We start from the raw sequence: 22,029 nt of genomic DNA, 5'->3' as shown, positions 1-22,029 counted from the left end.
AACTCACATGCCTAAACAATTCAGTCTATGTTCAGGCATTTAGGCCTGTAAGCCAAGAATTTCCAGGTAGAACTAACCTGAGCTAGAAATGACATCACTTTGGCATGGCTTTCATAATCTGAATATATAATGATAAGTAACAGGTTTTGGTTACATACCTATAATGACATTCACCTTCCTTGGCCTTCTGATTTATAAAGAATATAAAATAACTTATCAAATCTATGCAGTTTTGTATTAAAAATTATACACTCCTGGTAAATGTTCTCTGTGAGGAGTACGTACATTCCTGCAATCTTCTGTGTACCTTCTTAGAGAAATAAGCATACAGGTTAATACACTGATTTAACTGAGGATGTTGGTGGTAGAACATCATTTCCCCAGAAAAATAATATGGAAAACAAATGTGCCTAGAACTAATGGAAATGTAACAAAAAAATTAAGATATCTCCAGCATGAATTGACTTTATTTATTGGCAGCTTGAGGAAAGGTATTTATTTTCTTTCCTTCACCTCTAACAGATTGCTTCCCTTGAGGCCTAAATTCAAAGTAAACTGTTATGATACTGTGCAACAGATTTGTCTGAGCAACCAGCTGAAATTTAGCAGTAATTGCCTGTGGTGATATTTTTGTCAAATCTCATTTGGAGATCTCAAACTCTAGATCGTTCATCATATATTTCTGTCTGCAAAATCCTCTGCATTAGATACTAGGGGAGTATTTAATCCATAGAATTACTGTTTTTAATATTAATGAGTTATAAATGAGACCTTAATTACTACTAATTCCTTGAAAATCCACTGTTGGTGATTATAATCACTAACTATTAGATTGTTAAACATTCATCATTGTCTATCTTTAGCAAACTTAATGAGAAATTATGGATCAAATCTCAGTTTCTGATTCTGCTGCCAAGTGCTAGTGGAAGAGAACCCCTGGTGGCTATGAGCAGTGCCAGGTCACCGCTGGCATTACCCCTTGGCACTGACACAGGGGCTGACTGGGAGACAGAAAAAGATGTGAAGGGAATATACTGTGCTCCTGCCATCCACAGCCCACAGAACTGTCTCCAGAGACTGCTTTTCCTGATGTAACTAAGAGTCTTTTCATCCAAATCTGCTTTTACAAAGTCTAACTACCCCTGAACTTTCTTGTTTCATTATCAGGACAATGAGGAGATAAGTCACTTGAGATCTTTTCATCCATTTCGAAGAAAAATCACCCTGTATATATTTTAAATAATCTTTACCTGGGAATTTAAGTTAAGTGGATGACTTGTGTAATGGTAGATGATGACACTATCCTTGCTCTGTTGAAAGAGTTGTATCATCCAACAAGGCAAGAAATGTGGTGGCAGTCATTTCTTAAACCACCTCAATAGCGCTTTAAGGTGAACATCTTTCCAAAGTAATAATTTCTTCCTGCTCTTTGTCAAAGCTCTTTTCTGCACCTTTGTCAGCTGCAATTGACATTCTGGAATAGGAAGAGGCTGCTAAAAAATAATCTGGATACAGTCTTAATAGCATCCTACACAATGGTGTCTCTGGTAAAATAGAAAAGAAAGAAAGAAAGAAAGAAAGAAAGAAAGAAAGAAAGAAAGAAAGAAAGAAAGAAAGAAAGAAAGAAAGAAAGAAAGAAAGAAAGAAAGAATCACTGCACATGTTCTATATACATAATTCCCTCTGTATAGCTCTACATACATACAGAACCTAGATAAATATGGATGTGTTTGACACATGGTTCTATTTAGATATAAAGACATACATAAAGAACATAATCTTGTTATGTTAATTAACTCAAATACATAAGAAATTAAATACATTAAGAAATGAGGAAACCCAGTGATTTGAACCAAAGGAGTGTATATTCTATATATAAAGTTTGCTGCTGAACTGGAACTATGTATGCAAAAACTTGAATGAATATTAATCACTACCTGTACTGAAAATAAGTTCCACAAAGAAAGAAGTGTTAATATAAAATATCAGACCACACAGTGAGAAAGGACTATCTCCTGCTCCGTTACACGCAAGTTTCAAGCCTCAGTTTACTGTTTGCTTTCTCATTTTGAATATATTTGGTATCTAGGCAACTCATAGTCAGAAAAGATAAAAAGACATGTGACAGCTTAGTATAAATTAAATAATTTAAAGCTCTTCAGAAATGCATATTGAGTGATATCAGTGAAAACTGTGGTTGATGAAAGATCTAAACTGAAATTTATTATGCTACACATAACCAGCTGTACTTAGGCATAATTCTATCTCTAGCAACTGCTACTAGTTTTGGCATCTTGAATGAAAATAAAAATCACACTTACTAAATTTAAGCAGTTTTACTGGGAAGTAGAGACTTTCTGTAGGAATATATGGACGCTGATACGCCCAAGTAATTAGCAGAACTGTGTTCAGTGGTCTTCTGTGGTAGTTTTTCATTTGCAGATTTAAGAGTCCAGTTTTCTGTGTTAGTTACTTCAGGTCAGCCCTGCAAAAACATAGTATTATAGTCCCACCACTGCAATCAATAACAGTATTCTTAATAATTTTAAATTATTAAAGCTATACAGAAAATAAAAAGAGTTTTACCTCATGATAATAATGGTGGCACTTTGGATTAATAAACAGGATTGTTATTGGGTATTTTGTTTGAGCTGCAGACTAGAAGCTAAATGAGGCAGGAGTGGGGGTCCCACTCAGTTAATAAGCGGACTTTTGGAAGCGAGGCTGCAATCACTGAAATATCTTTTGGTTTGATTTAATCTGGACTGGCTCCCTCAACAAGCTCTCTTTATAAACCACCCAAATCCTAGAAACAGAAAATGAGTGGAAGTGCGGACACAACAGGGAGAATAAGACTCTCCTCTGTGAAGTAATATGGATTTATGTTGTGTTGAAGTGACCTTGTGAGCGACTCCAGCATGAACCATTGAACCTCCAACAGAACCACTGATTTGAAAACTACATGTTTAAAAACTGACCTCTTGTTTTAGGAGTCTTGCTCAACTCCAAACCAAATTTCAGATTTGCTCAGTAGTCATCCATAGAAGATGCAAGTTCTAAACATCACTAAAAACTGCTTCCAAAGTATTTTGTTTCACCTCCCACATACTCCATACAAATGTGGACTTACTGAGACTTCTTTCAGTTATTATATTTGGGATTTTTTTTCTGAAACATGGTCCATCTGTATGCAGAGCAATCTGCCCCAACAGATTCCATGGTTTCAAAAGCTAGAAAAAAAGGTATTTCACTCTGTTGGGAAGCATATGTCTTGATATGACACTTTAAAACATACCTATTGTTCTAAATTAAGATTTTTTCCCAAATCAAGAAGTTGACTGAATTAGTAATACTACAGCTTTTGTTCACATATATGCAAATTCAATAGCAGTAAAAATAATTTCACCATATTATTATGCTTTGTCAAAACTGTGATAAATAGCAGGCCATTTAAAAAAAATAAAACTGTACACAAATTTGTATAGATAATCATAAATCAGTTGTGGGGGGTTTTTTTGTGGGTTTTTTTTTTTTTTTTTTGCTTCTCTTTATCTAATTTCATTCATGTTGGTTTTGGTCCATTAATTTACAATGTGTATCTAAAGACCTGAAATACCGTTCAGGCCAAGCTATGATGATTGTGCATGTACATGCGTATTTACAAAAAAAACCTGACTGCTAAAAGTAAGTCATACTTGATTCACATAAGTCTTATTTACTTATTTAACATTTCACCCAGCTCGAACTACGAAAGGAATTTATCACTTTAGCTTTCATAACCCAGCATGCAGTTGTCACATTTATCCCTCTAATACAGTGTGCACTGCTGATGCATAACTTCAGCTGTAATTTGAACCTATGGTTATGGATTTTCAGAGCTTGACTGGAGCAGAGGCTCCACAGACTTGGATTTAACAGGTTTTGTGTATGAATCCATGTAAGTTATGTGCACTTTAAATATGTAAGTTAGGCTCTACTTGTCCACAAAAATCAGATTTGTTACCTGGCATGCAACAAGCCAGTAATTATACACTCAAGAGAGACATTGATTATTTATTTCTGAGTTGCACAAGCCTGGGCACTTGATGGTATTCCAGAAATCAAGCACCCTACCAAAACTTTTTACTATTTACACATTTTACCAAACTAAGGAATTAGTGTTAATTTCCTACAAGTTACAGAGTTCTTTTATTAATTAGTATTCTCTCTTCCGTGAACTAATGATGCTCTCGCTTCTCATGCTAATTAGTCCGCATGCTCAATCTTTCTCTTCTTTTGGGTCTGGGGGTTTCTTGGGTCCGTGGTCACGATTGCCCCTGTCGGAATTGCCTTTTACCCAGTCGGAGCTGATTTAGCACAGTTGGCTTTTTCAGTTTTCTCTTTATCTCGGGAGTACTGCCAACGGTCCTTGTGGCCCATAAATCCTGCATCCTTTGTGTCCACCAGCAGCGGTACATCCTTCTTCGCAAGCCTTGTTAACCTCCCCCGAGGTCTGACATCGTTGAAACATGTCCAGCCCTAAACCTTAACACGGCCACTCTACCAAGCAATTCGCCGTTCTATCACCTGGACACCACTTAGAGCTTGCTAGCCTCTCTCTGTTTCACGGATTAATTCTACCTTCTTGTTGATTGGATTTCAATGCATACAAAGATCAAAGAACATCCTTTCTCAAGGAAAAGTTTACATGTTCCGCATTTTGCAACACCCTCACGCCTGTCCCCGTGGGATAAATGCCTCAGCCCTAGGGCTCCTACAGTGGCACACTGCCCCCGCGCCTCTCCCGGTAGGATAACATAGGATATCCTCTGGGACATCCCTCTTGGGTAAGCGCCGGATCCCCCTCACGGCCGCTCCGCCCCGCCCCAGGCAGACCCGCCGTCCCCACAGCGCATGCGCTTGGCCCGGGAAGGCGGAGCGGCGGCGCGCGCGGCGGCGGGAGCGGGAGCGAGTGAGGAGGCGGTGAGAGGAACCGGGGCGGGCGGGAAGGAGGGCAGTGAGAAGCAGAAGGGGCAGAGTTGCTTCTGCTCCGCTTGCTCTGTGGGAATCGGTGCGGGAGCGAAACCAGCCGCGGGCTGAGCCGCCCGCCGGGCCGGGAGCACCCTCAGCCTCGCACACGCGTGGCGGAAGGAGCCCTTAAGCTGCGCTCTGTGGAGGCCGGGGGTCGTCATTCCCCCTCAGCTGAGGCACGCCTGTGCCAGCCAGGGGGCTTGTAGGGCCTGAGGGGACGCAGGATCGTGTTAATCTCTTAAGTGCTGTCATTTTCTTAATGTCATCTTTTATGCTAGAGTGTGAAAAGGCTGCCAAGTGTAGGTATTTTAGGACCAGTGAGTTGAGAGAAGTCCTAGTAAATCATGAAGTCCCGCCATGAAGTTTAATTTGTGCTCTTAACAGCCTTACTTGGTCTCAGCTGCAAAGTAAGTGCTTTTTGCACCTTCGTGGTCTGGTTGGAGTCGCACGTGCAACCTTCCCCGGCCTGGAACATCCTGAATTCAAGTTTTGGCTGATACCGTTGTGTTATCATTGCCATGTAATCTAAATTAATTGTTTTGTGAACACGTTGCTCTAAGCATCCTTTCTTTTGTGAGCTCATGAATGGGGTCCCGTTGGAGAAAAGACGCCTACATACAGCCAGTGGAGATGTAGGTTTTCATCCAGGGGCTGAAATGTGTTTGCCATTTGCAGGGGTGTGTGAGAAGCAGACAGGGCTGGCAGATACGGTGCAATCAGCAGGCGATTTGTGCTTCCCCGGAGGGAAGTTTGGCTGGGAATGGCCTTGAAAAGCTGTGGTACTTTATGGCTTTAGATGTATTTAGGACACAGTCAAGCCTTGTCCTCATGCAGCCAGTGGAGAAAAAGGGCTGTCTTTTTTTCTTAAATTTACACAACTTTTTTCAGCCTTTTCTAGAACTTTTCCCCCACTTGTTTGTCCTTGGTTTTAGAGGCTCCTCTCATAATTTTTTTCTTTTCATCCTTCATATACCTAGCTAATTTTTTAGAGAGCAACCTTAATCAAGCTGTTTGGGTTTTTGTGTCTTCATTCTGTTTTGAATAGACAACTGAATAGTTATTATGGAGAGATGCACAGACCCATTCAAAGCTGCTAAAATGCGCCAAGGCTATTTGTGTGGTTCTCTGTATAGGAAATAATTTGCTTGATACATATGATTATGGGGTTTTTTTGCCCCTGATAGCAGGATTACTTTGATTTCCCATACTTAATATGTGATTGACTTACAAATAGACTTATTTTTCAAGTCACTTCAGACCTAGTGTCTTGATATCTAACTGTGTCTTTATTATGTGTGATATGATAATTTACAAGTACTGGATTACTTATATTATCAGGGATGTCCTTTTTTTCCTCATTAATTCCACTTATTTTCCTGTTGATGATTCTACAATCCCAGCTTTTGCCTCAGAAAGCATTGAAGGCAAAGTGTAAAAATAAAAGAAAAAAATCTTTTCTCAGATCTATTTATGGAAATACTTACCAGAGATTAATCCCAAAAGGAACTCTGTTTTAAACTATTCTATAGATACATTTGCATTTACTAACCTCCTTGTACCCCAGTGGCTCTCCTGTTAGTGCAATCCGCTATTGCATTTCTCCTTCAGAAGTTTTTTTCCTTTCCCCTGCTATTTCTGATCTCTTCTGCTAACCTAATATTTTTTCCTGTGCTGTTGTACTTATACCCAGCATAACATGTTTGTTTAAAAGTGTTTGCAGTGCTTTGTTTATTATCTTGATGTTGATAACATAGAGATAATCCTGTCAGTTGGTATCCTTATTGCCTTAATGAAATTTCTAAACTTTCTTTTTGATTGTCAAGTTATGTTATGTTTGACAAAGTCAGAATCCAGCTGTTGAGGTTACTTCAGTTGACTCTCTGCATGTTGTCTGTATCACAACAGGTAAAAGTAGCATCTTTCCAGCAGCTTTGGAAGTGCAGACAAAGTATGTCTCTGACTGAGGTGTTTTTCTATATTCAGTCACTAAAATCCAGCCTTCCCAGTGTTACAGCAATCAAGACCTTTGTTTTTCCTTGTCTAGTCCTTGTCTAAAAGGTAGATTTGTGTTAATATTACAGTTTTATGTAACTGGTTTGGACTCCTACTATTTTTAAGGAGTATTTCTAGTCTTTGCCATCAACTGAATTTTCTTGATATGCCTCTGCTGCTTTCAAGATGGGGTAAGCGTTCCTGTAAGCAGCCAGAGCGCTAGTACTTTGTCATCCTTATCTTTCCTTATGTCCTATGTCTTTCCTGTTGTTAGTAAATCCTATTTTACTGACTGTTCAGGGAGGTGATGATCTGTGAATTATCTACTTTACTTATTTTCATTCTCTTGCTACTTTTAAGTGTATATAAAACCAGAACTAAATATGTAATTCCTCAGTTAACTAAACTAGGAAAATTCATTCTTGTATTCATTGCTCATATCCTGTGTGCCTTTCCATTTTGATTTGCTTTTTTGCATTTTGTCTGGTGTGGAAATGTCTGTATAATGCCTTACATAGTTAAGACCAATTTTGCCAAAGTCTTTTAAATCTATCATAGTTACACCCTTATCCTGAGCTAGAATGTCTGTTCAGTTTTTATGTCAATTCCCGTTTGTTTCCCTTTCATGCATATGGAAGCAAATAATAATGAAAACTTTTTATTTTCCAGATCACTCTATTTCTTGTCTCTGCACCTCAGAAGGGACGTGCATGTTTAGGTGACTAACTACAGGAATATCAAAATGCCTAATCTTGAACATCCAGCATACCCAGCATCTGACCTGCTTCACTTGGAAAGTTTGGTGCCATGTCGAGAATCCCAGGTGTCCATGTTGCTGTCAATATTTGGAGAGGTAGTGCTTTTTGTATTCTGTGTTTGAAGAGAACAGACATTCCACTGTCTTGGAGGGGAGAATAGAAATTTAAGAGTGTTTTTTTGATGTCATGAACATGCTTTGGTTGTCTCTTTGTTGAGGTTTTATTTTTTGTTACCCATCTTTCACATTAGTGTTTGGCAGTAGGTTCTAGTACATTGGAAGGTTGAAAGCTGTCTTGCAGCTGGAAGAATTTAAACAAACTTAAAGGTATTTGTGCCTTGCTCTCTCTGAAGCCACATTTTGCCACGACTCTGTTCTGTCTGCCAGTTAGTTCCAGGGAGTAAGCCTCTTCTTTTCGGACCTAAAGTTCTGGGGTAATTTTTTTTCAGTGTCAGTGTGGAAATTCTGTTTGGTTTTGACGTGTTAATCTAATATCTGAGTGCCTAAATTCTAAGTACATTAAATTGTTCTGATTCTTGGTAGTTTTGAGGCTGGTCGTAAGAGTCAGAAATCACTGGCTTGTTAGTTGATTCTGTTACTGCTTCACAAAACTGTGGTAAAAAGTAATAGGGATTTTTATCTGCAAACTTATAAGCAATTTATATGTCTGCTTACATTCAGTAGCAAAATGGAAATTTGTATCTGTTTTCTGTCTTTAACTATGGATAAAAATAATAACATCAAATTACAGCATTCAAGTTTTATATATATATTACAAGCATAGTGGCAACAACTCTTCTTAAAAATAGATACTTAAATTCTTGATAAATATACAGATGCTCTAACCTGCATGTCTTGCACAAGAGTGTTTCATCTTGGATAAATTGAATAGTGTTTTTCATAAAAAGCATAAATTTTATTTTTGTATTCATTTTTAAGTCAAGATACAAAATTCTTAGAAATGAAACCACAAAAATAAGTACCTGTTCAGAATGGAAAAAAAAGAACAATTCAGTTATTTTTCCCTGCATCTTAAGAAAAAAATTACATGAAATAAACAGCATCAGGACAATTAAATAAGTAGATACATAAAATATTGCCTTGTGAGAGAAAAGTAGGCTTTACCATCTCCACTTGCATACCATTTAATTCTTTTCTGTTTGGTGCTAATGAAAAGGCAGTTTGTAGTGTTTGCAGAAGGTAGGGCAATGTATGGCTTGCAATTTGGGCTTGCCAAGATTTAGTTTCAGTTAGTTAACTAATTTGAATTAAGAGCCCGCTGCTTTTCTCTGTGTGTGTGTTTTTGTTGTTTGTTACAGCAGTTTCACTGACAGTTATGTGATACTTGATTCTTGCAACTTACCCTCCCATCATTTCAGTGAAGATGAAACATAAAACTTGATTGTGTTAATTCCATGATAATTGGTGTATTTTATATTTAATGCCTCAATTTAGAAGATAACTTTTCTTTAAGAGGGAAAGTTCATTGATAAATCTTTCATCTATTGAATGAGAAAGAAGAATTGAAACAGCAACAGCTTTTTTTTTTCTCCCCTTAGCGTCAGCAGTTTAGTTTTCCATCCATCTTTATCTATGGACATACATCTAGTGGAAAGACTTATGTGATGCAAACTCTTCTAACTACCTTACAGGTAAGAATGGTCACAGTGGATATTGAATTTACAATTTATAACCATGGTTCCTCAAAACAGCCTCTACTTTCTCAAAATGGTTTGTTTCCTCAACCATTTCTGCCTTCCTGATTCTTTTCCTCCACTTAGTGTGTTGTGAATTCATCACTCTTCTCACTAATGCACTTAGGATAAAATGAAGTTGTACATACTGAGATACGATATAAATCATAATAACTTTTAAGAAAGTTTAAAAAAGATTAAAAAGGAGGCAAATATTGTTCAGCTTGTCTCCATGACTTAGCCTGAAGTAGCTCCATTGACTCCTTGTTTTAATTTTTCCCAAAACATGTTTTAAAGTCCTCCTAAGTTGAAGGGTGTCATTACAGAAATTTTCATCTAGATCTGTTAATATCTCTGTTTTTGTCAGTCGTGAAATTCAGGGATTTAAATCCAATGACAGGTGCCCACTTAATGCCTAAACCATAAATTTCCACTTACGTGTTTCTATGGCCCTGGTACTTTTGGCTTGTCCACAGTGAGTTCATCACTTTCCTGCAGGACTGGGTTTTATGTGGAAACCCCCTTCATAAAAAATTCTGCAGAGGGAGAAGAGTAGAAGGCAGGGTTTTGTGATTCTCTTCCGTGAAGTAGCCTTTTCATGCATTGCTCACAGCACTGTGCTGACCTCTGGCACCGTATCCAAAGATGTGGCCAGACCCTGGAAAGCAGCTGGTTCTAAGCAGCAACTCTTTCTACAGAATGTCTTGTACCATGTTTAGGTGTCTCCTATGTAATGTAGAGGTATGAATCACATCTGAGGCACCTGGCTTTCCTTCTGCTATGGAGGTGCAGCACTTTGAATAGCTGCTTTTGGTGATGTAACCCTTTCCTTTTAATGGTGTTCAAAATCATATAAAAGCTTTTTATTACCTGCTATGTGAGTGGGATTGCCAGCATGTACTTCCCCACATCTGCTGAATCATATGCCATATATTGTATTTTAAGTAGAAAGACTGGAACGAAGTACTTGGGGTGTTTTTTTTTTTTTTTGGTTATAGACAAACACATTGCTCCATCCCAGTGACTAATGTTTTCCAGAGGTTTTAATGTTAAGTGTGAAAAAGAGCATCTGCCTTACCAGAGATTATGGAGTTGTGCAGATAAGCTATGTCTTAAAAATAGGGTTGCTAGAAAATTACCTTTTTTTGCCTTACATAGGTTTGACTACTGGTAATATTTTGTTGGTTATAGTGTCTTCTATTTAAAGACAAATGATTGTAGATTTTCAGTATTACTAAATTGATACTGATAATGTATCTCATACCCTGTTTTTTTCACTCACTTTTTGCTCTGAAAAGATCTGGTTTTCTAAAAGTACTCTTCACAATCATGCTGATCACACAAGTCTGATATAGAAGCTTACACTTTATCATTTGTGTGCACTGAATGCCAAAAGCATTCAGAGTAATTCTGGGGAGTGTGCTCCTAGATTACTTTCTTTGTAATGTAAGTTTGAGATGTCTGTGTTTTCTAGACACTGTAATTTGTAATAAGACATTTTATGATACTGTAATGTCTTACAATTGTCTAAATTTCTTTGAACTAAATGCTATTTGGTTTTCTTTTTATGTATTGCTCACAATTTTTCAACAAAGTTAAAGGATACATTGTGTTTCAGCTTTTAAACATAATTAGAAGGTACACGGTTCCATTTGAACATTCATCAGCTCTCTTCAGTTTGTGATACATAGTATTTTGACTAGGTACATAATTGATCCCTTTTTTTTTAACAAGGTTTTTTTTTTTGTTTTGCTCTATATTCTGTTGGCAGGGTATGGTTTCTTTCATTCTCTCATATGGAACAGAAAACTATTTCTGGAGTATTTACACTGAAAAAGCCAAATACAGTTGTATCATTTTTCTTGTTCTCTTCAGCTTCCTCATGTGTTTGTGAACTGTATGGAGTACTTTACATCACGACTTCTTCTAGAAGAAATTCTCATCCAGTTGCAAAGCTCTTCTTCTGACACAGAGCAGGCCTGTCCTGTGCATTGTGATACTTTGAATGACTTTGTTCGTCTGTTTAAACAAGCTGTGGCGAGTCGGGAGCTTCAAGATCAAACATTATACATTGTAAGTAATTTCATTTTATTGTCCAGTGCCATTCTTGCTAAGAGGGTGTAAGTAATTGCTGTCAATAATTTGACTGTGAAATGTGTGCCTCATAGAGCAGTTTGCACAAAATTTTGCTGTAGACCTCATTCAGAACCTGCTGACAGATTCCTTCTGTTGGTTTACAGGCTTTAGGTGAGGTTCTCTATTTTTGCTGGTTTTACAATTTTTTTGACAGAAAAACTATATAGTATAACTAATAATGAGCATAAATTATACCACACATTTGAATTGGAGCATCAAACCTAACCTACAAAATAGTACCAGTAGTCAAACCTACCTAAGGCAAAAAAAGATGATTTTCTAGCAACCCTGTTTTTAAGACATTGCTTATCTGCACAACTCCATAATCTCTGGTAAGACAGATGCTCTTGTAATAGTGTTACAAAGTATTTAAATGTAGAGAGCCTGTATTTGTTTTATTATTAGTGAGTCATGCTTACCTGTTTCCTTGTGAAAATAGCTTCACAAATGAGAAAGCAGAGGTGGGGAAGAGGGCAGAAGGGAATATGGAGTATGCAATTGACAAGGCTTGGTTGGCTAGAATAGAGCTTAAGAATAATATTAAGGAACTGAAATGCATAACTTCTTCTGTAAAAGTGCTTTTGAGATTTTTCATCTTCAGCTACACTTTCGGCCCTCTGAAACAGGACCTGTAGTTTTAAAATTAAGGTGGAAAAAAAAGTTTGCAATGAAAAAATTGATGATATGCTCAAGTGGAATAAACAGCAGATTGCAGGAAAAATAATCAGAATTTAGGTTGCAGGAATGATTGAATCAATGTAGTACTAGAACACTAGGATTTGGTTTAGGTCTTTGGGGTTTTTTAATGTGATAATCGTAACTACATAAAGGGGTCAAAATTTGCAGACATCTATAACAGCATTTATTGTGCTGAGAGATGAACATGGAAACAAGTTTCAGTCATACAAGAGGCCTGATGAAAGGACACTATGAAGGCTGTAGTATTAGTGATGTGTAAATATATATATATATTGTGGACCTGCAAAATATACAGACTGAAATTTCAGGCCAGCAGTAGGAATTCAGGTTTTTTTAAAAGAGTTGAAATTGATTATATAAGAAAACAAGAATGTGGTTAAGATTGATTGCTGTGAGAAACATGCAGAGTGATTACTCGGGGTCATTGAGCTCTCAGTGTGCCCATACTGCTTTGGGGGTTTTTTGCAATCAAACAAGAAGTTCATAATTATACTGAACATTCTTCATTCTGTTTCACAGGTTATAGTTAAAGAAGTTTTATTTTCATTTAAAAATACTTAGCCACTGAGTTAAATAACTTCACATCATGTTTAGTGGAAACTACTATCTCATAGTTTCCTATAGGTCACAGGGTTAATAAATTTGACATACTTCTTAAAAATGCAATGAAGAAAACAATGAGCCAACATGTAAAACAGATAACAAGTTATAAATAGACAAGTAACTCACTGTCACAAAAGTGTGTTGACATTCGTCAGCAATTCCATAAGCACAAAATTTATCTCTCTAATAACCGTCAGTGAATTTCGCAAAATACTTCTTATGGTAAAATTTTACTTTCAGATTAATATTTGGATTAAAAACTATTCTACTGCAGTAAAGAATTCTTCATGTATTCTATGAAAATTGGCATCATTCAGAAAATTAGAAAGTTCTTGAACAACGGTTGTAGAAAATAAAGCATTAAATAACTACAAAGGTTCAATTGTATCATGAAAATAGTTGTTGCATATGAAGAATTAAGTATTAAATTAGTATTTCAGTTACCTTCTGCATGGGAACAGACAGGAATGGGAGAAATCAATTCATATTTATTAACTTATGCCATCTGGATTTATTGTAGAGCAGTTTAAATTGAGACTGATGGAAAACCAGCATGCTGCTAGCATAAACTGGCAATGCTAACTTATTCTATTTAATTTCAGTAGTAAATAATGCAATATTTCAGCTCAATTAACTCAGTAAATTAAGATAAATGTTTACTTTCAAGAAAAGGAATCTCAGTTTTTCTCTTAACCCAAGCATAGGTGCTGAATGCTTGTGATTACTTATGAAAAATGAATTTATTCATTTTAACGACCTGAAAAATTGGAGCAGATATAACTTGTAGTCATTTATACATTTACAATATTTAGCACTTACAGAAGCATCAAGCTACTTTTTTAATGTAAGTGAGCAGCCAGTTTTAGAAAGTATAGGCTTTTTTAAAAAATTGTAGAGTGACAAGTTTACATGGACACTAAAGAATAAGACATAGATTTATAGACCTGGGGCAAGGCTGTTTCTGTGAACCACTTGACTTTTTCCACAAGCCAGGGTCACAGTGTATTTTTTCTGCTGTAAGTAGGAACTGTAGTTTGTTTCCCATTTAACTAAAAAGTGCGATCTGCTCAGGTCAAGACCTTAAATCTTTGTGTTTGGGAGCTGCATGTCACTGGGTCCAATAACCAGTATTTTACTAGTAAAAATATGTAGCCTCTCTTTGGTCTGTAGTGTGAAGCAGTTTTCATTCCTGAAGTCATTTATTACATGAATCAAATGCAGATACCAATATAAAATCATATGTTGTAGTTTTAAATAAATTCCCAAGAAGTGTGAGGTACTCATGCAGAGAGAGTTCTTTCAGGTTTGTGTGGTAGGATTTTGAAATAATATTTTCAGAAAATGTTTGGTTGTCCACATAAAATTCTTTTCCTTACAGTGGGCAACAGAAATGATAGATGTCATAAGATTTTGGTAGAGTGAAGATATGTAATAGGATAGAAAATATAATTTTCTAGGGACCTATAGTTTTTATCTCAACAGCAATAATTCAAAAGAAGTAATGAATTTCAGATTTAGATTTATACTGCAAGTAGTATATAAGCCACAAAAGAAATGTGTTTCTATTCTCTTTTTCCATTCTTGTCAAGATTTTAGGGGTACTGGGAATACACATTTTTTACCAAAGGGTAAACATGCATGTCTTCATGCTTCTGTTTTTCTTCTCCAGACTCCAAAATGTTATTTGCTTAAGTTGTTTCTTGTTTAAGCTGTACATATGCTACGCATCTGTTACTGCTATGTGGGGTTTGCCTACAATAAATCCTGTAAATTTCTAGGCTACAAACTATGGCAAGAAAAGTTTTTCTCAAAATTCAGTTCAGCGAATTCCAGATGATAGCTAATTTTTTGAAAATATCAGCTCTTACTTGTTTCTGAAAAGTAATTTCATAGTGGGAAAAGATAACTCTCCTAGAAGTAAGCAAGTATTTACAGTGCTACTGTACTGCATGCACTTTTAAAATATAAGAAGAATTTTGAGCAAAAACTGAGGTTTCAGTGGTTGTTAAGGATATAATGACTTTGTTGTGATATTCCTGACTGGACTTGAATAATAGTTCTTCCTGCCATAAGGCATGAGAATGTTGTCTAGGGATTGTATGCATTTTAGATGCAGAGCTGCTTGGGCTTCCTGGAAGCACATTTGTAGCAATAATCTCTCCAATTCAGTTTCCAGCAACTAAGAATTTATTTTAAGTCCATGCAAGGGTGGAAGTTGACTTTGTCTATATAATATAATTGTTTTATTAAAAGGTTCTGGATAGAGCAGAACAGCTGAGGGAAATGGAAGCAAACATCCTGCCAGCATTTCTTAGGCTTCAAGAGTTGGTAAGTGTCTGGAAAGAAATTATTTTATGTGTCCTGCATATTGAAAGTAACTGAACATGTGGTATCTGTACATCCAGGCTCACAGATAAGTGATTCTTTAGATGAGAAAAGTTGCGAAATTAACCCTCACTCCCCCAAAACAGTGGTCAAAACTAGAAACCAAACTAGAATTTAAACATTGGGAGATTTTTATTAGACACTTTAGTTTTTTTTTTTTAAATTGTGGTTAATGGTGTCTTATTTACAATCTGATGTGTTGTAGATTCTTTGGAGGCTTGTGTCAGATATGTAGCTGTCTTTTCTAGATTATTTGTCTTTTTAAGAATGAGATCTTCAGGAGACTACCAGCTGTTTAATTTGGCTGGAGCTGTACAGCTCAGCAGCTGTGAATGTGCTTTGACTTGCTAGAGTTTTCTCACACTTCTCCTGGAATTGTGCTGCGGTAGGTTTCTGATTGGAGTAAACCACTGTGTGCTTTCCTTTCTCACTTCTAAAGCATCAAAGCTTTTGCTTTGAAATAAGGACAAATGGTACATTTCCTAAAAAGAAACAAGACAAAACCAGAAGTTGCTGGTACTTTGAAATGTCTGAACATGTAAATAGCTGAAATTATACTTGTTATCTCAAAGCTTTTAGTGGTGCTCTTAATCTTCTGGTCACATTGATTTCTCTATTGAATGAAGACTGATCCACAGCTGTGTTCTTAATCCTGACAGCTGGTGCATTTTCTGTCTCTTTTTTGTCTGTTCTGCCCATGTTCTGGATGATGCTGCTCCTGAAGCAGAAACAACCTGTTCTGCAGAGAAAGGAGGCAAAATTGGGTTTATAATGCTGTTCAGGGATCACAGCCCCATAGACTAAAACTTAAATGTTTCAGAGGAACACTCCCAAATTCAAAAGTAACCTCCAAATAAGCTTGTCTGTCTTCTTGAATGCTGATATTCCAGTTGCCTGAATTCTGGATTCTGGACTGGGGAGACCTTTTAAAACAATTGTGCAGTCAGTGTTGCAGAGCAATGTTGTTGGTGCAAATCTACTGCATCTCTTCCTTTCCTGAAGTGAAAACAGACCAGAAACTCCACTAGTAGTAAAGGATATCATGGGACTGGAGGGTTGCTGCTGAAGAATAGGTCCGGGATGCTTGATTTCTCTGAGAATTTTGGTGGCAAGTGCTGAAGTTCTTTATATTGGATGATCAGTCAGGAAGTAAACTGAACATATCTTAGTGCTTGTGTCAGCTGAACATTAGGAATTCTGGGAGAGGAAACCAACAGAAAGAAATGCAGGAAGATACTGTATTATTGAAAGGGCAAAAAATATTTATGTTCCATTAAAAAAAGGAAGAAGAAACAGTCAAGAATATGGGTGGGTGCCACTTCACCAAGAAGTGGGAAAAGTGAGATAAAAAAAAGAAGATTCTCACTAAATTTCAGGGAAAGGAATAGCATTTAAACTTCTTTTAAGTCATTCATAGCTCATATTCACAGCACTGTCAATTCAGTCAGGTTCCTTCCTTTTGTTTTATGGAGGTGCCTCAATAGTTTTCAAATGTCTTTCTTGAAGAACCATATTTAAAAACATCTTTTGTTATTCAGAATTTTTGGTATGGTTGCAAAAACCTTGCAAAGAGGGAGAATGACACATCATCTTCACAGATAGTTTTAGCTTCATATTAAGTAGTTAATATTTTTAAGGGTGACCAAAATAAGGAATATTGTTTGTAATATGAAGCATTTTGTTACTTATTGACCAAAACATCCAACCTGAGGCAGGTATTTTGTCAATAAAAAATTGGTTAAAAAGAATATGTTACTGTGAACAGCCCCATTGTTGGTAACTAGTAAAACAGTTGGGAAAGTAAACAGGTAATACTTACTACATGCTTGGTTTGGGATGTATGTGTTTGTTTTTAAAGACCAGATTGCCTTTAAAATAAAGTACAAGATAGCTTGGTTCCAGAAGTGCTGAGATTTCTTTTTGCTTTTTAACTTTTCCTGTTTGCTCTGAAAGTCTGTGTTTAATTACTAAAGTAAAATGTTCTCTTAATTTTGGGATGGAATCTATTTGGTATTGTGTATCACCCCACAAAACTTACATGTCAGTGAAATGGCAAGGGTTGGAGAGAAATATCATATAATTATGAAGATTTGCAAATGTATGAGCTGCCTGATTAGGCCAGCTGAAGCTTTAATACAAATTACTAGCATAGTAATAAACTCTGAATTCAATGGTTTTTGTGAAACAGAAAAGTCACAATAATAATTTTTCTCATTGATGCTCTAAGATGCACTGTTATTTTGTTATTTCTCTGCCTGTCACTCTCTCATTCAGTTTTTTCTCTTCCCTGTGTAGACTGACAGAAATGTGACAGTTGTCCTGCTCAGTGAAATAGTGTGGGAGTTGTTCCGTCCAAACGTTGGATGCTTTGAGCCATTCACCATGTATTTTCCTGATTACAGCATAGGTAAACTAATTTTTAAACCTGCTTTTTGGGGGTTGTAGAACACTTTGTCAAAAGGCCATTCAAAGGTTGTTTGCATGTTTATCAGTGTGCCTTTTACAGAACCTGGAATATGTAATAGCTACTGGAATGTAAAATCCTATATTCACACAACCTCTAAAGGTCTTGTGTTTTTCCACTTGCCAGAACATCTCAAAGTAATGTTTTGATTCCATGACATTTGCTGGTTCTTAAAATCAGTGTAGGTTTCGTTGGATTTTGTTGCAGGTTTTTTTTAGTGATGGCTTTTGTTTGTTTTTCCACAAATGTGGTCAATTCATTAAGTTGGCTTTAAACAAGCAACGTTTATTTTTAAACAGGACATCTGCAGAAGATCTTGTCTCAGAATCATCCCCCAGAATATTCTGCAGATTTCTACTCTGCATATATCAATATTTTGCTTGGTGTCTTCTACATGGTCTGTAGGGACCTGAAAGAACTTCAGCATCTGGTGAGATGAGCTTCTTTAGAGTTGTTGTTTTGTTTTGGGTTGTCTTTTGCCAAATGAAAGTCTATGTTTATTGTTGCTCTGAAAGTCAAGATTTATTGTTGAATATGGACAAAGAGAAAATTAGAGAATATAGGATGTTTTGGGTTGGAAGGGACCTTAAAGATCTAGTTCCAGCTCTCCTGCCATGGGTAGGGACACCCTCCAGTAGACCAGCCTGCTCAAAGCTTCATCCAGCCTGGCCTTCAACACTTCCAGGGATGGGGCATCTACAGTTTCTCTGGCAGCCTGTTAATGTCTCACCACCTTCATAGTAAAAAAGCCTTCTTTATATCTAGTGTAAATTTTCCCTCTTAAGAATGTGTTAGCTTAAAATGCAGTTGCCCTAAAAATCCCTAACAAAAGTTGCAGTCATTTTGGTGGCTGTAAAGGGCTTCCAATGCTGTGTGGTTTTCTGGTAATACATTGAAAGTATTTGGAAAAAGGCATTTTAACCATATAATGTAGTAGCAAACAAACTTAACAGAAGAAAATTAAATTACTTGATGGTGACCTTTGCATAAGAAAAGCTTAATAGCAATAACAAACATCTTATTCAATTATTATTTAAATAACTATACTGTGTACAAGGAAATTTTACAAGTTTGATGGTATCAGCGAACAAATCCGTGCTCAAGAGATGATCTGAATGTTCTGCCTGTGTTTCCCTCAGGAACATATTGCTAAATTTCAGCTGAACTTGTCTGTTAACCATACAGGTTTTATATTTAAATGAGATTGCTGGAGACAGAAATAGAAAACAGGGGTCACAGTTCCTGCAGACATGTACTTGAGTGGCTCTGCTTAAGAGAATTTCATTAGCTTTAGATGCACTATTTGCTTGTGCAACACTATGAAAATACTTATGTGATTGGACCCTAAATTCTTTATGTGGTTGACAAGTCTCTTCTGTAGAAGATAGTGACAGACACATAAAACTGAATGTAGGCTTCTGAACTCCTTAGTGTCTAATATAGATTCTAAATGTATATGCTATTATGTGTGATTACTAATAATACATTCTGGAATTTTATTAGATTTATAAATGGAAGTTACTGCATTGAGTTCTGTGTATTAGCACAGAGATTTATTAAAGTGCAGTAGGACAAAAAGAGAATGAAATATGAGGATTGGTGTTTTACAAAATTCTGTGTGATATTGATGTAAACATTTTAGAGGAAAGTCTAGATTATAGTATTGTCAAAAATCTCTTAATCTTCAGGCAAACGAAGTTCATTTGCATATGGAATATGTTAGCAGGTTTTTTTGTGATTGGTTGATTTTTTAAAATAAATAATTTCTGTGTGTGTTTAAGTGTGCTGAACTTCTCCTGGAATGGAAAGTTTTATGTGAAAATGAAGGGAGTAAGTTCGTGAAAACATTTTTATTGCATTTATACTGATAAATTGTTATGTTAGTTTAAAACAATGCAACCCCTTGAGTACAGTAAACAGATCTTGCTGAGCTCAAAGCCATGTAACTTGTGATAGATTGCTTCTCTTTGTATTTTATGGTACAAAAATGTTACCATGTTTTACAGTGTAATGTTTGTAAGCAAGTGGCATAATTATTGACTGAAAAAGAATTTGTTGGTTTTGCAAAGGAATGAATTACCCTACTAGTTATACTCTGTAGCTGGATCAGATAGGTAGTACTTTAATGTGTTCTATTTTTTGCTTTTTGTAGGCAGCACTCAATTTTGCTAAATACTGTGAACCAGTGGTCAGAGGGGAAGGTAAGGCGCTGTCCTTAGTTTGAGTGGGTGTATGAGAGCAGGTGCTGTTCAGTGGGTTTTGGTGAAGATTTTGCTTTGATCCTGTGGTGTGGTGACACAGTGGTTCTCAGGTCACGACAGCAGTGCTTGTTCCAGTCATAGCCAGTCACTAGCACTTGCAGCAGAAGCTGTACGTGGTATTTGGTGGTAGTTTTTTAGGAAACAAAGATGGAAATACCCTGAAAATTTTCTTTCCTCCTATAGATCTTTCTCCTCACTCAACCATCAGGATTTCTGCAAATTAATGCGATAAGTTATTTCTCTGTTGAGGCCTAGAGAAGACAGAAACCAAGAGGAGAGGTTCTGTCAAACTGACACAGATTATCTCAGAATAGTCATAGAGGAACAGGTGCTTGCTGGATGGATGGTGGTGGTGCATCATCCTAAAGCAGCACGTCAGAATCAGGGTGTTAGACTGTGTCATGCCTGTGACTGTTCAGGTGTCAAGGATGAGTTTTGTATGAGTGTTGTATGAGTTAAATGTTTAATAGAGTTGATTCTGGCTTGGTGCAGCAAATGAACGCGACACCCGCAAACTCTGGAAAAATATTGAACCTCATTTGAAGAAGGCAATGCAGACTGTTTATCTCCGGGAAATATCCAGGTAATTTGGAGAGCATGGGTTTGTTTGCTTTGTTGAGGTTGCTGTTTTTAACAACCTTCCTCTCACTGTGTTTCATGGCTAGTGTTTCTTTTCTGCTAGATGTAATCTTTTTTCTTTAATGTGCATTTCTTTATTGCCATACACTGCTAGAAATAGTATATCTCAGGAGGAAATTTAAACAAAATGGTATTTGTAGCATATAATGGATTCAATAAGTAAAGCAGTGGCAGCAGGTTTTGTTCTCCTTTTCACTGAGGCTCGATCCATTTTCTGTAATGTATGGAACTACCAAGCATGGAAATCCCTCACCAGAATATACAGACACTGTTTAAAACACACTTTGCCGTGTTTGTTAGCTCGGCAGATCCTCATGGAACTAAGGGTGTGTGCAAGCCTCAAAATTCTTGAGACATTACAGATTCTGAGTACCTGTGTTTCTTAGCTTTTTTTGATAGAGCTAGGTTTGTTTGCTGACTCTACTTTCTGACCCCTTATTTTCTTTTCCAAGGACAAACTTTTTCTTACATGGAATTGCCATTTTTGACAGCATTAAAATCTGGTGTCCTGTTAATGGCTGTTTCTCGTGATATTGCTTTAGATTCCTTGTTTATTTTGTAAGCTGCCAGACTGCTAGAAAAAAGGATGGTGGTGTTCATTCACAGTGGTAATAATTGGCGTAGGTTTAATGTTCTCTCCACCTTTAAGATTAGAGTGATTCTGTTGTTACACCACGTAAAGAGAGATCATTCAGTATTGCTTGTTTTCTTTATCTTGATAAAAACATACTGATTTCTTTCCTTTTAATGTCATTGAGGCCATAGGGTATTCTGGTCACAACCTGAGTGCATAGTAGAAGCCTTTGCTAGTGTTTTAGAGATGTCTCCTTCAAAAAGAGAATTGATTTTGCTTTGTGCAAGCTAGGCTTCACTGTACAATGCAGCATTTTTCTGTTTGGCTCAGATATTTATTTGTACTCAATATTGATCTTCATTACACAGTCTACTTGGGATCTTCCTGACTTTTTATATTGTGTAATTGCCTACTCTAATTAAGTTATAATAAAAGATTATGATACAAAATAGCTTGTGAATTGTTTTCAAATAAGTAATTTCCCTCTACAGTTTTCTTTGATTATAAATTTGAGCTTGACTTGATTTTTATTAGAAATTTCAGCTTTCTGTCCAGGATTTACTTCTGTGTACCAGTAAATGCTTCAGGAATTAAAGTCACTATATCAGTTTTTCTGGCCACAGAACTATGATTACTCTGAATTTTTCTTGACCGTGCAATTTATAGCAATAGAACTTTGCTATCAGCTGTTGTGCTACCTGAACTGAAAGGAAAATGAACCTTTTTTTTTCTGCCTGTAAAATAGACATTGGATAAAACCTTAACTCATTGATGAGTTGGTTTGTCATTCATTGTAATTTAAGTATTACATGAGC

The 22,029-nt window shown here is 36.5% G+C and overlaps 1 protein-coding gene across 5 annotated transcripts in view; it reads left to right on the top strand.

Moving 5' to 3' along the window:
• Positions 1–4,905: 4,905 nt before the first annotated feature.
• Positions 4,906–22,029, top strand: part of ORC5 (origin recognition complex subunit 5) — a 68,795-nt gene continuing 51,671 nt past the window's right edge. For 4 of the 5 annotated variants that reach the window (XR_001865754.1, XM_017746004.1, XM_008642514.2 and 1 more), the window contains exons 1-9: positions 4,906–4,962; positions 7,672–7,855; positions 9,319–9,411; positions 11,329–11,526; positions 15,145–15,219; positions 17,572–17,683; positions 18,040–18,170; positions 19,893–19,941; positions 20,494–20,584. Coding sequence is in view for 4 of the 5 variants with exons in the window: in XM_017746004.1 (XP_017601493.1) it covers positions 7,745–7,855; positions 9,319–9,411; positions 11,329–11,526; positions 15,145–15,219; positions 17,572–17,683; positions 18,040–18,170; positions 19,893–19,941; positions 20,494–20,584 (860 nt within the window). In the remaining variant the exon portion in view is untranslated. The remainder of the gene's footprint in view (positions 4,963–7,671; positions 7,856–9,318; positions 9,412–11,328; positions 11,527–15,144; positions 15,220–17,571; positions 17,684–18,039; positions 18,171–19,892; positions 19,942–20,493; positions 20,585–22,029) is intronic. The other variant, XM_017746006.1, reaches the window with a different exon arrangement.

The sequence above is a fragment of the Corvus brachyrhynchos genome, unplaced genomic scaffold, assembly GCF_000691975.1.
Source record: "Corvus brachyrhynchos isolate BGI_N302 unplaced genomic scaffold, ASM69197v1 scaffold239, whole genome shotgun sequence".
NCBI classification, from domain to species: Eukaryota; Metazoa; Chordata; class Aves; order Passeriformes; family Corvidae; genus Corvus; species Corvus brachyrhynchos.
This window is presented reverse-complemented; position numbering and strand designations above follow the sequence as displayed.